The 18,315-nt window shown below is 37.6% G+C and overlaps 1 protein-coding gene across 1 annotated transcript; it reads right to left on the reverse strand.

The window, feature by feature from the left end:
* Window positions 1-444, reverse strand: LOC112757136 (uncharacterized). The gene has a single exon (XM_025805739.1). It carries the CDS (start codon window positions 442-444, stop codon window positions 1-3), a length of 444 nt encoding a protein of 147 aa, XP_025661524.1.
* Between the last annotated feature and the right edge of the window lie 17,871 nt (window positions 445-18,315).

Below are 18,315 nucleotides of genomic sequence, written 5' to 3' on the forward strand. Positions count from 1 at the left end.
TTAGTGATTACCTAAGAATAACTCGGGATAATCCTTCGGCATCTTGGACTCTAACTCCGAAGTATGTTCTTCAACTCTTGCTCGTTTCCAAGCCACTTTAACCAACTGAACTTCCTTTCCTTGCAGTTTCTTCACACTAGTGTCGTCAATACGCACCGGTGTTACTTGAAGCGTCAAGTTTTGCCTCAACTCGACCGACCTGGGATCTAACACATGAGCCGCATCCGATGTGTACTTACAGAGTTGTGACACGTGGAATACGTCATGCAAGTTAGACAAGTGAGGCGGCAAAGCTACTTGATATGCCACCGGCCCGAATCGCCTCAGAATCTCGAACGGTCCAATGAATCTTGGATTCAACTTCTTGATCTTAATTGCTCTTCCGATCCTAGTTGCCAAAGTAACCCCTAGAAATACATGCTCTCCCAATTCAAACTCCGGCATTTTTCTTCTTTGATCTACATAACTTTTCTGTCGGCTCTGTGCAGTTAAAATCCTTGCTCGAATCTTCTTAATCACCTCAGTAGTCTCTGCTACCAAATCAGGACCCAAAACACTTGCTTCACCGGTTTCACACCAACACAGTGGAGATTGGAACTTTCATCCATACAAAGCCTCATACAGAGCCATCCCAATGCCCGCTGATTAGCGGATATTTTATACGCTTTTTGGCATAGTTTTCATATAGTTTTTAATATATTTTATTTAGTTTTTATTAAGTTTTCACAGGTTTTTGTGTTGAATTCACATTTTTGGATTCCACTTTGAGTTTGTGCATTTTTGTACCATTTCAGGTATTTTCTGGCTGAAATTGAGGAGCTGGAGCAAAAGTCTGATTCAGAGACAAAGAAAGCACTGCAGATGCTGTCCAGATCTGACCTCCTTGCACTCGAAAGAAATTTTTTGGAGCTAAAGAAGCCCAAATAGAGCTTTCTTAATGGCTATGGAAAGCCGATTTCTAGAGCTTTCCAGCAATATATAATATTTCATACTTTACTTCGGTTTAGAAGGCCCAAAACTGACGTCCAACGCCATCCTCTTGCCCCCTTTCTGGTGTCCAGCGCCCAAGGAGCAGAGCCCAGCATCCAAACACCTAGCGAGGACCCCCTAGCTAGTGTTTGATGCCCAAAAGGCCTCATAGCACATGGATCTCATCAAAGCTCAGCCCAAACACTCACCAAGTGGGCCTCAAAAGTGGATTTTAGCACTAAAAATATTGTTTTACCTTTACTAGTCATTAGTTTAGTATTTAAGGGATTTAATTCATGTATTTGACAACTTTTCAATATCATTTAGCATATTTTCATGTATTACTTTGTTTTTCACTTCAGTATGAGTTTCTAAACCTCCTAGGTTGAGGGGAGGAGCCCTGCCGAGTCCCATGAATTAATAAAAGTATTACTATTTCTTCTTCGATCCATGTTTGATTTATCTCTAAGATGCATATCCGATCTTCATCGTGGTGAATAGGATGATCTAAAAAATTAGTTTTGTTCATCACATTAAGACGAACGTGCCTGACAAACACCCACGTCTACTTAGGTTCGTGTGAATACGTGCTTGGAAAGCACGAGCGAACAGCTATGTTTATACATCTCTCAGACAGCTAATCCTTGACTTCGTTGGGGACTTCTCGAGACACCAGTTCAGCCGATTTTTGGGAAGATTAAGGACTCCGTGGTATAGGCTAGAATCCTAAGAAGCATAATCCTCTGATCCAGAAGATTCGACCTTGTCTGTGGCGTTTTGAGTAGGATCGCCAAGAGAATGGACTGCTAAGTGCTTCACCCTTCGTCAGATTGGATGACTATGGCCAATGGCGTTCAATCTGTAGCAGAGGAGATCAATGACCATGACCCATGGTGTTGATCACATACAGCCTGCCATAGAAGAAGATCGTTCACAAGCAAAGAAGACATACAGTACTACCAGAGTTACTTCAAAAAGACTAAGTAACTCCAACCCTTAACTATTCTCTTTTCATAGTTTACACAACCTCTGAGTTCTAATTACTCATTTTCTCTATTCCCATTACTGACTCTGTTTGATATAAAAAGTAATTTATACAATATTAAAACACATCCAATCCTTCTGATCTGCCTGACTAAGACCTGCAGGATAACCATAGCTTGCTTCAAACCACAATCCTTGTGGGATAGACCCTGCCTCGCTCAGGTATTACTTGGAAGACCCAGTGCACTTGCTGGTACAACAGTACGAAGGTGTGAGGATTCATGCTACCAAGTTTTTGGCGCCGTTGCCGGGGATTGTTCAAGTTTGGACAAACTGACGAATTGTCTTGCTCCCTAGATCAGGTATTGCCTTTGATTTTTACAAGAGTATAAATTTCTTTTTTGATTTGAGTCTTTTATTTTTATTCTCTTTTTTTTTCTCTTGTTTTTCGAAAAAAACTTTAAAACTTTTTCAAAAATATTTTTCTTTTCTTTGTTTAATTTTTGTTCTTGATTTGAGTCTTTGTTTATGTTCTTGTTGAGTCTTTTATTCTTATTTTATCTTCTTCTTCTCTATTTTTTTTCGAAAATCCTAAAAAGTTTTTCAAAAATATTTTTATTTTCTTTCTTTAATCTTTACTCCTAGTTTGAATCTTTGTGTTTATGTTCTTGGTAAATTTTCATTTCTTTGAGTCTTTGTTTTTATTAATTACCGCAATTTATGATTTTTTGGTATCTCCCTTTCAAAATTTTTTCAAAAATAATTTTTCTTTGGTTAAATCTTGTTTCAATTCTTTAAGTTTGGTTTTTTTTGTTCATTTTCTTTTAATTTTCGAAAATTTCTTCTTGGTTTTCTAAAAATTGTAAGTTTGGTGTTCTTTTCATGTTCTTTGTGTTCTTGTTAGTCTTCAGAGTGTTCTTGAGTTTTCTTTGTGTTTGATCTAAAAATTTTAAGTTTGGTGTTCCTTTGCGTTTCCCTACAAAATTTTCGAAAATAAGGAGCACTAGATCTAAAAATTTTAAGTCTTGTGTCTTTTACTTGTTTTTCTCTTTCATCATTAAATTCAAAAATTAAAAAAAAATATCTTTTCTATTTTTCTTTTTACTTAATTTTCGAAATTTTTCCTAAAAAATTCAAATTGCAATTTTTAAATTTTCATCTTATCTTATCTCAGTTTTCAATTTTCAAAAATCAAATTTTTTCAAAAATTAAAAATCCTATCTTTTTAAAAAATCATATCTTTTTCAAAAATCCTATCTTATCTCATTTCAAAATTCAAATTTCAACTTTCAAAATTTTCAAATTTCAATTTTAAATCTCAAGTTTCAATTTTCAAAATTTGACTTTTTCAAATCAAGTCCTTTTCAAATTTCTATCTTATCTTATTGACTTTTTCAAAAATTCAAATTTTAAAATTTCAAAAATTAAAAATTTCAAATTTCAAATTTTAAATCTTAAATTCAAATCTCTTTTTAACTAATTGCTTATCTTCTCTCTCTTCTTTTTCAAACTTTCTAACTAACTCATCTACTCTCCTCTCTTCCTTTTCGAATTAAATTCTTTTTAACTAATTAATTTTAATTTTGGTTTAAATAAATAAATAAATAAATAAAATAAATAAAATTTTACTTTAAATATTGTTTATCTTCTCTACTTCTATCTTTTCTTCCACTCCTTCTATCTTCTTCCTTCTTCATCTTCTACCTTTCTTAATCATAAACCCAAATGGGAATGGAGAGTTTAGAAGAACTCTGGAATCTTATACAAATCCCACTGCTGACTTCTATGGAAGAAGTATCAGGATACCTCACATCAGAGCAAGTAGCTTTGAACTACACCCTCAACTTATTACTCTAGTGCAGTAAAACTGCCAGTATTCTGGGCTTCCTCAGGAAGAACCTACAGAATTCCTGGAAGATTTCTTAAACATTGCCGACACAGTAAACAGTGAGGGAGTAGACCAAGATGTCTACAGCTTATTACCTTTTCCTTTTGCTGTAAAGGATAGGCAAAAAGGTAGTTGGATAACCAGCCTAAAGCAAGCTTGAAAACTTGGAAACAGTTAGTGGACAAGTTCTTAAGCCAATATTTTCCTCCAAGGAAGATGACCCAGCTGAGGCTGGACATCCAAGGCTTCAAACAAGGATATGGAGAATCTCTTTATGATTTCTGGAAGAGGTATAGGAGGATGCTAAGAAGATGTCCCACTGAAATGTTTTCAGAATAGGGATAGTTAGACATCTTCTTCTATGGACTTTTAGACATGGCTAGAATGTCTTTGGACCACTCTGCTGTTGGTTCCATGCATATGAGAAAGACCATTCAAGAAGCTTAAGAGCTTATTGAGACAGTTGCCATTAGCCAGCATCTGTACTCAGCCACTGAGACTCCTATAAAAGGAGAGGTTAAGGCATTAGCTACAGAACCTAACCCTCCAGAATAGGATGGCTCATTGACTCAGCAACTGCACGCCCTTGCCCAGAAACTACTGGACTTGCAAGAGGCTTTGCGAGAAACTCAAGTTTCTAATAGGAATGTAGAAGCCCAGTTGAGTCATACAAAGCAGCAATTATCTAAGCATATAACAGATGAATGCCAGGCTATTCAACTGAGGAGTGGGAAAATATTAAGCACCCAACCTCAGCATAATAAGAACAAAAAGCCGATAGAGGATAACCAGGTCTCTGCACAAGATGACTCTGGGCGTTCAAACACTCAGAGAGGTATCCCTCTTGGCATTAAACGCCAGAAAAGGGCAGAGACTGGGCGTTTAAACGCCCAGAGAGGTATCCCTCTTGGTGTTGAATGCCAGAAAAGGGCAGGGATTGGGCGTTCAAACGCCCAAGGGGGCAGCAGCATGGGCATTGAACGCCCAAGCAAAGGAGGTCAATCACTGACTGATAACAAACCTCCTAAGCAAGTTAGTAACCCCCATTCCAGCACACATGGCATTCGGCCTCCATCAACCAAGGTTGATGATTATAAGGCTAAGATGCCATTTCCTCAGAAACTCTGTCAAGAGGAAAGGGATAATCAGTTTTCCCGCTTTGCGGAGTATCTTAGAACATTAGAGATCAAGATCCCTTTTGCAGAAGCTCTTGAATAGATACCTTCTTATGCAAAGTTTATGAAGGAGATTCTAAGTCATAAGAAGGATTGGAGAGAGACATAAACAGTCCTTCTCACTGAAGAGTGCAGTGTAATCATTCAGAAGAGATTACTGGAGAAGCTTAAGGACCCTGGAAGCTTTATGATACCATACACTCTAGGTGATGCTTGTACAAGGACAACTCTATGTGACCTTGGGGCAAGTATCAACCTAATACCTGCTTCTTTAATAAAGAAGCTCTGTTTGACTGAGTAAGTCAAACCAACCCCCATATGCCTTCAACTGGCCGATGGTTCTATTAAGATACCATCAGAAGTAATTGAAGTCATGATTGTCAACCACTGACTTTGTGGTGTTGGACATGGAAGGGCATAAGAGTGCATCCCTTATTCTAGGGAGACCCTTCCTCGTTACTAGACGGACCCTCATTGATGTTGAAAAAGGGGAAGTAACCCTGAGAGTCAATGAGAAAAAGTTTTTACTAAATGCTGTCAAGGCTATGCAGCATCTAGACATTCCTGAGGAATGCATGAGCATTGACCTCATTAATTCCCTGGTGGAAGAGGTCAATATAGATGAAAGCCTCAAGGAAGGTCTAGATGATATCTATGTTGATATCCAACCTGATTCAGAGGAACCTCTGGAAACCTCTGAGGAAAAGGAGAAGCTTCCAAAGCTTGAGCTTAAGCTATTACCATCTTCCCTGAAATATGCATTTTTGGGAGATGGAGACAACTATCCTGTAATCATAAGCTCTGCCTTAGAACCACAGGAAGAAGAATCACTAATTCAAGTGCTTAAAAAACATAGGATTGCCTTTGGGTGGACAATAAGTGACCTTAAGGGCATTAGCCCAGCCCAATGTATGCATAAAATCCTGTTGGAAGATAATGCCAAACCAGTGGTGCAACCACAGAGGCGATTGAACCTAGCTTTAAAGGAAGTAGTGTAGAAGGAGGTCACTAAGCTCTATGAGGCTGGAATTATTTATCTCATTTCTGACAGCCCATGGGTGAGCCCTGTCCAAGTTGTTCCTAAGAAGGGAGGCATGACAGTGGTTCATAATAAAAAGAATGAACTGATCCCTGAAAAGATAGTTACAGGGTGGCGTATGTGCATTGACTACAGAAGACTCAATGAGGCCACCAGGAAAGATCACTTTCCTTTACCCGTCATTGACCAAATGCTAGAGAGACTAGCAAGTCATGCTTTTTATTGTTTCTTGGATGGATATTCCGGGTACAATCAAATAGCAGTAGATCCACAGGATCAAGAGAAGACAGCATTCACATATCCATGTGGCGTGTTCGCCTATAGAAGAATGTTATTTGGCCTGTGCAATGCGCCTGCCACCTTTCAGAGATGTATGGTATCCATCTTCTCTAATATGGTAGAGAAGTCCCTTAAAGTATTCATGGACGACTTCTCTGTTTATGGAGACTCATTTGACTCCTGACTTGATCATCTGACCCTGGTCCTAAAAGATGCCAAGAAATAAACCTAGTTTTGAACTAGGAGAAATGCCACTTCATGGTAACTGAAGGCATTGTTCTTGGACATCGGATCTCAAATAAGGGTATAGAAGGGGATCAAGCTAAGGTGGAAGTGATTGAACGCTTGCCTCCACCTACTAGTGTAAAGGCAATCAAAAGCTTCTTAGGACATGCAGGATTTTACAGGCGATTAATAAAAGATTTCACTAAAATCATAAAACCCCTGTGTAACCTCTTGGCCACTGATGTTCCATCATCTTTGACCAAGAATGCCTGCATGCCTTTGAAACTCTGAAAGCCAAGCTTATCACTGCTCCTATAATCTCTGCACCCAACTAGGACTTACCATTTGAGCTAATGTGTGATGCCAACGATCATGCAATTGGCGCAGTCCTAGGGCAGAGACATGACAAGCTTCTGTATGTCGTTTATTATGCTAGTCACCTATTAAATGATACGCAGAAAAACTACACTACTACAGAAAATGAGCTACTTGCAGTGGTCTATGCCATTGACAAGTTCAGATCCAACTTAGTAGGGTCTAAGGTCATTATTTATACTAACCGTGCTGCTCTAAATTATCTACTCACCAAGCAGGATTCTAAACCCAGAGTTATAATATGGGTATTACTCCTGCAAGAGTTTGATATAGAAATTAGAGATAGAAAAGGGACGGAAAATCAGGTGGCTGATCACTTGTCCCGGATTGAGCCAGTAGCAGGGACTTCTTCTCCCTCCATTGACATATCCAAATACTTTCCAGATGAGCAACTCTATGCCATCCGAACAGTACCTTGGATTGCAGACATTGCAAATTACAAGGCTATGAGGTTTATTCCTAATGAGCGGATATTTTATACGCTTTTTGACATCATTTTCATATAGTTTTTAGTGTGTTTTATTTAGTTTTTATTAAGTTTTTATAGGTTTTAGTGTTAAAATCACATTTGTGGATTCTACTATGAGTTTTTGTGATTTTATATAATTTTAGGTATTTTCTGGCTGAGATTGAGGAGCTGGAGCAGAAGTCTGATTCAGAGACAAAGAAAGCACCGCAGATGCTGTCCAGATCTGACCTGCCTACATTCGGAAGAGCTTTTCTGGAGCTAAAAATTCTAAATAGAGTGCTCTCAGTGGCTATGGAAAGCTGGCTTCCAGAGCTTTCCAGCAATATATAATAGTCCATACTTTGCTTCGGATTAGAAGGCCCAAAACTGGCGTCCAATGCCAGCTTCCTGCCCCCTTCCAGGTGTCCAGCGCCCAAAAAGCAGAGCCCAGCGTCCAATGGCTCAGAGAGGACCCCCTAGCTGGCGTTCCATACCCAAGGAGCCTCATAACACGTGGATCTCATCAAAGCTCAGCCCAAACACACAACAAGTGGGCCCGAAAAATGGATTTTAGTACTAAATAGATTGTTTTACCCTTTCTGCGTAGTCCTTAGTCATTAATCTAGTATTTAAAGAACTTTTACACCTCTCACTAAGGGAGGTCTGCCATATTTTCGTTTACTTTGTATTTTTACTTTCAGTATGAGTTTCTAAACCTCCTAAGTTGAGGGGAGGAGCCCTACTGAGTCCAATGAATTAATAAACGTATTACTATTTCTCTTCGATCCGTGTTTGATTAATTCTAAGATGTATATTCGTACTTCATCATGGTGAATAGGATGATCTAACCAATTAGCTCTGTTCATCACATTAAGATGAACGTGCCTGACAAACACCCTCGTCTACTTAGGTTAGAATGCGTCTTTCACTGGACAAGGACGACCAATAGCTTGAATATACATCTCTCAGATGGCTAATCCATGACTACGTTGGAGACTTCTCGAGACATCAGTTCAGCCAATTTTTAGGGAGATTAGGCTCTCTGTGATATAGGCTAGAACCCAAAGATGCAGCATTCTCTGATCTGGAAGATCCGACCTTGTATGTGGCATTTTGAGTAGGATCATTAAGGAGAATAGCCAGTAGGAACTTCACCCTCGAGTAGAGATGGATGCACACTAAACCTGGGGTTTAGATCTGAAGGAGTATTGGCAGCTGCTCAAACTAGTGTCAATCACATACAGCCTACCATTGAAGAAATCACTCACAAGCAAAGAGAGTAGTAGTACCAGAGTTAATTCAAAGAATATAATTCCTATTATTCCTTTCATAGTTTCATGATACTTCATCCAACTCCATATACTTAATCCAACAACTACTGATCCGCCTGACTAAGACCTGCAAGACAAATATAGCTTGCTTCAAGTCACAATCCTCGTGGGATCGATCCTGACTCGCTCAGGTATTACTTGGACGACCCAATGCACTTGGTATTACTGCCCATACGAAAAGGTGTGGGTTTGCGTACGCACACCAATTCCCAAGGAGTTTACCAGGCAGCAAGCCCGGAGACTCATGCATGGTGCAAAATATTACCTATGGGATGAGCCATATCTCTTTAGGAGGCCCTGGCTGGGCGTTTAACGCCCGAGAAGGAGCATCAGTCTGGCATTAAATGCCAGCCAGGAGGCCCTGGCTGGGCGTTTAATGCCCCATAGGGAGGATTACTCTGGCGTTAAACGCCGAAATGCCAGCATTCTGGGTGTTTAAACGCCAGCAAGGCAGCATGGAGGTAACTTCAAATTTCTCATCTTTTCTTGATTCAACTCATCTTCATCCAATTCAATTTCAAAATTTCTTTGATTTTTATATCAAATCTTGTTCAAATACCTCAATTTCAATTTAATTTCAAAATTAAAACAATTTTTTTCAAAAATTTTTCAAATCCTTTTCAAAATTTCATATCTTTTACAACTTGTTTACAAAATCTTTCAAAATCTTTTCTTATCTTGTTCATATATTTTATTAAACTTGCAAATCTTTTTTATACTTTTTATCTTGTCTTTAATGCCTTTTCTATCCTCTTAAAATCTTTTCTTATCTTTTAAATTTAACAACTTATCTTTTTCTATCTTTTTCAAAAATCTTTATCTTTTCATTATGATTATTTTCGAAGATCCGTCCCCTCCTCCCTATATATGCATGACCGTGCCTCTCTCCTTCACTAACCCCTTCTCATTCAAATTCTCTCCTCTTTTTCTTCTTTTATTCTCTTTTCTAATTCTTCCTTTCTTATTTTTTGCTCGAGGACGAGTAAATTTTTAGGTTTGGTGTGGCAGAAGCCCTGTTCTCTCATCAAGAATTCAATCCCATGACTCCAAGAAGTGGGAAAACTGCCCCTAAGAACAAGAAGGGAGATAACTCAATAGTTGTTTCCAAACCTGTTTGATTCCTGACCAAGAAACATGAACATTGATAAACCACTATTTTATGGTTTATATTATGCTAAATTGAGTGGTTTTTCATCCATTATTCTCATGCTTATTCATAAAAATTGCATGTTTTACGTTTTCCTTCCTGATTTTGTGCTATGATTGAAAACATGTTTCTTTGGCCTTTAAATTGCTAATTATTAATCCCCTCTTATTACCATTCGATGCCTTGATATGTGCATTAAGTGATTTCAGGATTTACAGGGCAAGAATGGCTTGGAGGATGGAAAGGAAGCATGCAAAAGTGGAAGGAATACAAGAAGTTGAAGGAACTGCAAAGCTGTCCAGCCTGACCTCTACGCACTAAAACAGTCATAACTTGAGCTACAAAGGTCCAAATGACACGGTTCCAGTTGCGTTGGAAAGATAACATCCGAGGCTTCTATTTGATATATAATATTCCATAGTTGCCCTGAGGCTAGGTGACACGAACGCGTGCTCCACGCGGATGCGTCGCAGTGACGAAAATTAGCATGACAGATTTCTTCTCCAGCGATTTCTGGGCTATTTTCGACCCAGTTTTCGGTCCAGAAAACACATATTAGAGGATATAAAGTGGGGGAATCCATTCATTCATAATCACCAGCTCATAATTCATAATTTTTAGTTTTAGATGTAGTTTTTAGAGAGAGAGGTTCTCTCCTCTCTCTTAGGATTTAGTTTTAGAATTTAGGATTATTTCTTCTTCATCACAGGTTCAATGTTCCTTTAATTTATTTTTCTACTTTTATTTCATTACTTTAATTGATATTTATGTTTTCAATTTAGCTTATAAACCTTTCCATGTTAGATTTTAATTTATGTTTAGACGTAATTTGATGTGTTTCAAATTTATGAATGCTTTTAATTTAATTTAGAATTTTTACTTTTGGCTTTGGTTGAGTCATTGGAGACACTTGAGTTATCAAACTCATTGTTGATTGAAAATTAGAATTCTTCAAGAATTAATTCGAGTTCCACTAACTCTAGCCTTTCCCAAGGAAAGACTAGGACCTGAGGAATCAAAATTAATTCATCCACTTAACTTACCTTCATAGTTAGAGGTTAACAAAGTGGGAGAAAAATCCAATTCTCATCACAATTGATAAGGATAACTAGGATAGGACTTCCAGTTCTAATACCTTGCCAAGAGTTTATTTTATTATTACTATTTTATTTTTCTTATCATTTAACATACTAGTTCCTTACTTTCAAACCCCCAATTTACAAGACTCATAACCAATAATAAGAACATACTTCCCTGCAATTCCTTGAGAAGACGACCCGAGGTTTAAATACTTCGGTTATCAATTTCAAAGGGGTTTGTTACTTGTGACAACCAAAACTTTTGTAAGAAAGGACTTTTGTTGGTTTAGAAGCTATACCTGCAACGAGGATTTATCTGCGAATTTCTAGACCACGCAAAAGTTCTCTCTTCAAAATAGCACTGTTGCCGGGGAATTGCAAACGTGTGCCTTATTATTGGTTATTGTAAATATTTGCTTTTAAATTGATTTATTTTCGAAAAAAAATTTCAGATTTTTAATTTTAATTTTTTTATCTTATCTTATCTTAGTTTTAAATTTCAAAATTTAAATTTTTTTCAAAAAAAAAATCATATCTTTTTTTTTAAATCTTATCTTATCTTATTTCAAAAATCAAATTTCAAAATTCAATTTTCAAATTTCAAATCTTTTCTCTTATTTATTTTATTTTATTTTATTTTCCTTTGCCTGTTTATTTGTTTTTATTTTTAATTTTTATTAGCTACTATGAATTCTCACCCCCTTGGCTTTGAGTCTGGTTACAATTATGCTACAGGAAGAAGAGATTATAATGAAAGCTTGGGTCATGGATGGGACAATCAAAGATGGGAGGAGCCACAAGGATTTGATCAACCCTCTTGGCAACAACCACCTCCAAGGCACTATCAACAACCATTCTATGATACGCACCAAGACAATAGTTATGGTGGACCTCTTCGTGACAATCAATACCCACCACAAAATACCTATAAACCTCCTGATGAATGGATTTTTGACGGTTTAGAAATTCACAAATGAAATCTCGTTGCAAGTATAGTTTCTAAACCAAGCACTAATCCTTTCATACAAAAAGTTGTTTGTCACTAAAACAAACCCCTAAAATTAATAACCGAAGTATTCAAACCTCGGGTCATTCTCCCTAGGAATTACAATAAAGTGTCTTGTTATTGGTTATGAGTTATTTTGGCGTTTTGGATAAGAAGCATGAAAAGTAAATGGCAATGAAAATAAACTAACAACTATAAAAGGCTCTTGGTTTGGTATGAAAATTAGAAGTCCTATCCTAGTTATCCTTCTCAATTGTGATGAGAATTGTTCATTGCTACCACTTAGTTAACCCTTACTAATTAAAGGAAAGTCAAGTGGATGAATTGACTTGAGCCACAAGTCCTAGCCAACTCCCAAGGAAAGACTAGCTTTAGTGCACTCCAAACCAATTAGCAATCTCTCCAATTATCAATCAACAAAGGGATTAGATAACTCAAGTGTCACTAATTACTCTACCTAGGCCAAAAGGAACAAAATCTACACTATATCTAGAAGAGGCATTTCAATAAACACATAGAGTGCAATAGAAGTAAGCATTATTAATTGCAAGAATTAAAGGAATCTACAACTACAAAGGCAAGAGATCAACAATAGAAAAGCAAAGAAGAACAATTATTATGAGTTACCTCTTATTGAATTGGAAGAATGTAGAAGGAACAATACTAGATCTACAACAAAATATAAGAACAACATAAAGGAAATTATAACAAAAGAATAGAAGAAGATGAATGTAGCAACAAAGAATTGAGAGATAGAAGTGGAAGAAAGCAAAGATTAAAACCTAGATCTAAGAACTAAACCTAATCCTAATCCTAATTCTAGAGAGAAGAGAGAGCTTCTCTCTCTAGAAACTACTTCTAAACTAATCCTAATGAGTGTGTATGATTGGAATCCCCATTGCTCTTCAATCCTTGGCTTTAAATAGCATCTTTGGCGCCAAAGTTGGTTGGGATTGGGCCCCACAACCCTTGAGAATTCGTTGGTCACGTTTTCATTAAAAAATCATAAACCAGCACCGACGCGTACGCGCACAGCACGCGTACGCATCCATGGGGTGATTCGCAGGTGCGCGCGCGCGTCCATGGGCGAGTTCAACTTCTTTGACTTTTCATGATTTCTCCACCTTGCATGCTTTCCTCTTCACTCCTTTGATCCATTCCTAGCCTTTTCAATCTGAAATCACTTACAAACATATCAAGGCATCTAATGGAATCAAAGCGAGATTAAAACCATCAAATTAAGGGTCTAAAAGCATGTTTTCACATCTAAGCACAAATAAGGAGACAATCACAAAACTATGCTATTTCATTGAATAAATGTGGGTAAAAGGTGATAAAATCTCTTAAAATCAATACAGGATAAACCGTCAAAACGGGGTTTATCAACCTCCCCACACTTAAACCAAGAATGAAGCAAAGGGCATGGCATTTATTCAATGGAAACTAATTAAATGCAATCTACCTATATGAAACTATCTAAATGAATGCAATTGCTTGGTCAAAATAAATCAATTCCCAAGAAGTATATATGCACAAGGGCTAAGGACTAGCAAGCCTAATCCACAATTGAATTGAGTTATTAAATATTTTTACAAACTTGCATGAAAAGAGATGATCATAGGTGAAAACATGTAATTGAGCATCAAACCCTCACCGGTAGTGTTTGCACTCTATTCGCTCAAGTGTTTAGGGTCGATTCTCTCAATTCTCCCCTAATCATGCTTTCCAAGATTTGTTTTTCTTCTAACAATTGACATACATTTCATGCATGCATACAAGTATCATGAGGTCTTTTCTTTAGGTTGTAATGGGGTTAGGGTCAAGGTAGGATGCATATATGGTCAAGTGAGCTTGAAGTTTGAATCTTTGATAAGCTTAGACTTCCCACCTAACCTATGACATCCTATACAATTAAGTTCTAACCTAACTACCCATTCCTCACTTTTTCACATACTCATGCATTTTCTTTTTCATTTCGCAACACTTATGCATTGAGTTTATTGGACCTTGCTTTGGGGCATTTTGTCCCCTTTTTATTATTTTTTTCTTCTTCTTTTTTTTCTTTTTCTATTTTTTTCTTTTCCATATTATTTTTTTTCTTTTCTTTTTCTTTTGTTTTTCTTATTTTTTTTTTCTTTTTATATACAAGAACCTCAATGCATAAGGTTTTACATTTGATCAATACATGAGTATGTACCCAATTCCCAATATTTCCAATAACATTACAAAACTACCCTTTTATTCACCCAATGTCCCAAGGTTCCCACACTTGAATGATACTCACACACACACTAGCCTAAGCTAATCAAAGATCCAAATTAAGGACATTTATTGTTTTTTGCTTTAAGGCTAGTAATGTGCTAAATTAAAGAATAAGTAGGTTAAGCGTAGGCTCAAATTTGGCTAACAAAGGAAGTTAAAAGGTAAGGCCATTTGGGTAAGTGAGCTAATGAAATGATGGCCTCAATCATATAAATGCATGAATACAAAAAATAATGGACATAAAGAATCAAACAAATCAAAGATTACAATCATAGAAAGAGAATAATGCACACAAGAAGGAAAAATAAGTGGTTATAAGATGTAACCACGCTATTAGGCTCAAGTCTCATTTGCTTGTGTTCTTAGCTCAAAAACATGATCCACAATATATATAATTCAAGCAAGTTCTATGAAAAGTTTTCACTCAAATCAATTGAGATGCCCTATAGATAGAAATCTTGAAAAATTTCATTATTTGAAAAATTTCATTATTTTGACTAAGCTTATTGTGTATACATATGCAAAAAAAAGAAAATGAAAGTAAAAATCCTAAGAACCTAAAATGAAATGCAAAAGTGTTGGGATTAGAAATTTGTCACCCAAAATCGCAGACCGGTCGGACGACCTCCCCACACTTAAAAGTTTGCACCGTCCTCGGTGCACTCAAAGATGAGCAAGGAGGTACGGCGAGTCTCCAGATTGCTGCATGTCTTAGTCTTGCTTCCATGTTTGCTTGTGGTGCATTTATCATGAAAAACAAAAATACAACACCATAAGATGAGAAGATATAAAAGCAAGGAAGCATACATTGTTGGAATGAGGTAAATCACTAGAATTGAGTGAGTGAATTAGTGTGACATTAAGAAATATTAGGTGTGTGAATTCTAAATTGCACGGTTTAGAATACTCATTAGCATAAAGAGCTATGTCACAAAAGAAGCATGCACGTCACTTATCCTAGTGTGCTTGAGATGCTTTAAGTAAGCTTGTAAGGTAAGACAAGCATTAGAGAAGCATGAAAGCATTCAAGTCAAACATATGGATGGATATAATCATGAAATACAATGCATTAAGGTAAATGCTCAACATCATCCATCAAGAGATTGCCTAATCAAAGAATACGGTTCAAATCACATGGTGGCCAAATCATGCAATTCAAAAGAATTACAAGTTCGAAGGCAATTCTCATCACTTGGTAGTTTTCAAAAGGTAAGCATGAAAAACTCAAAACCAAGTAGCAAAATATAACCTCAATCATAGAATCCAACAAAGATTATCTAAACATTAATGCTAAATTAGCATTTAGGCAACAAGGGCAGCAACGTATAATAAACAAAGTCAATAATCCAACACGTATAATGAAAAGAGAGAAAATAAAATGAAAGCTAAACTAAAACTAACTAATTAACTAACCAACTAACTAATTAACTAACTAAAATAAATGGTTATCCATGGTGTTTGGAAGTGTTGGATGAGGGTTAGGAGAAGGAAAGAAGAAAGGAGAAGGAAAGAATTGGAAAGAGGAGAAGGAAAGAAAAGTGGATGTGAGAAAGAAATCCGCGCGTACGCACACATGGCGCGCGTGCGTCGTTGGCTTATTTCGAGAGTGGCGCGTACGCGTCATGTGCGCGTGTGTGCAACTGGGGTTTGTGCCAGAGGCACAACGTTGGCGCGGCGCAGGCACAACTCTCTGGAAAATGTATGGAGGTTGGAACTTCTCAATCCACGCGTACGCACGCATGGCGCGCGCGCGTCGATGGTCGAAAATGCTGGAAGTGCGCGTACGCGCCATGTACGCGTACGCGTGGATGGTGCTCTGTTTTTCAAAAAAAATTTTCTATGTTTTTGCACCAATCCAAGCATTCCAAACCTCCAAACAGCTACCAAAACACCATAAAACCTTATCTAACATACTTAAACTACCAAACATACTCAACTAACTAAACAAAACATGAAATTAAACTAATTCTATCAATATGTACAAAAGAGAAAATGAAAGGATTTTACCATGGTGGGTTGTCTCCCACCTAGCACTTTTGTTTATTGTCCTTAAGTTGGACTTATGGGGAGCTCCTCATCAAGGTGGCTTGTGCTTGTATTCATCTTGGAACTCCCACCAATGCTTGGTTCTCCATTGTGCCCCAAGATTCTTCATGGATTGAGCCAAGTCTTGATGGAGTTCTTCACAAGCTTGGGGCTCCCAAAGTTGATCCTCTTCTTGTAATCCGGGATCCCACACTTTATTTTCACACCCGTCTTGAAGTTGATCATCATTATTAATCCATCCGGGTGGTGAACAAGATGAATTCTCTATGAAATGCCCAACAATCCTCCTAGACCCATCTATTTGAGCACTACTCCAACCTTTATATCTCATGTTTGATGCATCAACCATAATGAGCCTTGATTTGCAACGCCAACCACGAAACATCTTTCGCTTACGCTTCATCCCACAAAGGATCCTAAGTTGACCATCCGTTTCAAGCAAGCCATACTTAAGTGGGACAATAAAGCTAATAGAAATGAATTTTACCCACTCAAGTGAAGGAGTAGATGGCCACCTAGGCAAAGATGCTTCCAAAGATCTTGACAAAGCATAACCAACCCTCGTTCTTCTATTTCTAGGCACTTCCACCTCTTCACAAGATCTCTTAATCTCAATCCTTTGTTCAACAATTTTATCTAAACCGTTTCCTTTACTCAAATCATAATAGGGAGGGTGAGAGAAATTTACCTCCTCAACGCTTTCAAATCCAACCGGAGAAGGTTCTTCATACTTAAAGGATTCTTCACCACTAAGACTTGATGCTTGATCTTCATCACCAAGGGAACTCAATTCTTTCTCTATCCCATCCAAGTCTTCATATGGGATATGCCTTAGAAGGTGTGCACTTTCCTCCCTAGCATCAATTTCAATCATCTTGGAGGGGTTTTGTTCCCATGGAGGCTCCGCATCTCCTAAGTCTTCTACCACTTCTTCCTTGTCTTCAATAATTAAAGCTTCCTCCAATTGTTCCAATACAAAGAAACTTCCGTTATTTCCCACCGGAGTTTCCAATCTCTCCTTCATGCTACGTTCTTCATTTGATTCTCCACATGTAGCCATGGGAGTTCCTTGAGTGTTCAAGCATTGGGGGGCTAATTGATTTGTTACTGCATCCAAGGCGGCCATGAAATTTTGCACGTCCCTTTTCATCTCTTCTTGCCCTTGAACAAGAACACCAAGAGTCTCATCCATTAGAGATTGGGGTGGGTGGAAGGGTTCATTAAATTGGGGGAAGGGTTCATAGTAGGAAGGTGGTTCTTCTTGGTAGAGTTGTGGTGGTTCTATGTTTTCCACTCTTTTCACTTGTTGCACAACACACTCCATGGTTGCTTGAAATTGATTCAATGCTTCCTTGAGACGATCCCTTGACTCTTGTTCCTCTTGGATAATATGATTAGGATCATGTGGCTCTTGGATCAATGGATATGAGTATTCTTCCATGGAAGGTTGTGGTGGAAAGTAGTATTCATCTTGTGGTTGAAAATTTTCATATATTGGAGGTGGTTCATCTTGGTAATAATGTGGAGGAGGTGGCTCTTGAAAATGTTGATGTTGGCGTGGTGGTGGCTCTATGTGTGGTTCATATTGCTCATATGGTTGTTGGTAGGATGGATATAGATTAGGGTCATATGAAGGTGGTTAGTAAGAAGGGGCTTGTGAGTATGGTTGAGAGTTATGTTGAGGATATGGATCATAGGCATATGGTGGTGGTTCTTGAAAATCACAAGGTGAGTCACCATAACCATTAGATTGATATGCATCATAGAATGGCTCTTCTTCATAGTGCATTGGTGGGGGTTGTTGCCATGAGGATTGATCATAAGCATATGGCTCCTCCCACCTTTGGTTATCCCATCCTTGATACACATTCTCATTATAGTCCTCATCACCTACAACATAATTGTAACTACACTCATAGCCAAAGTAAGAATTCATGATAGCAAGAAGAAAATGAAAACAAAATCAAATAAGAAGCAAGAAAATTAAATCCTAAAACTAGCAAGAGCTAACAAAAGCAAACATATTCACACTATTCACATATATACAATAACCAATAACATA

The sequence above is a fragment of the Arachis hypogaea genome, chromosome 16 (genome assembly GCF_003086295.3).
Source record: "Arachis hypogaea cultivar Tifrunner chromosome 16, arahy.Tifrunner.gnm2.J5K5, whole genome shotgun sequence".
NCBI lineage: Eukaryota > Viridiplantae > Streptophyta > Magnoliopsida > Fabales > Fabaceae > Arachis > Arachis hypogaea.

What these genes read in the sequence shown, in the direction of transcription:
- LOC112757136 (XM_025805739.1), bottom strand. Translation starts at nt 444, where the DNA reads ATGCCGGAGTTTGAATTGGGAGAGCATGTATTTCTAGGGGTTACTTTG.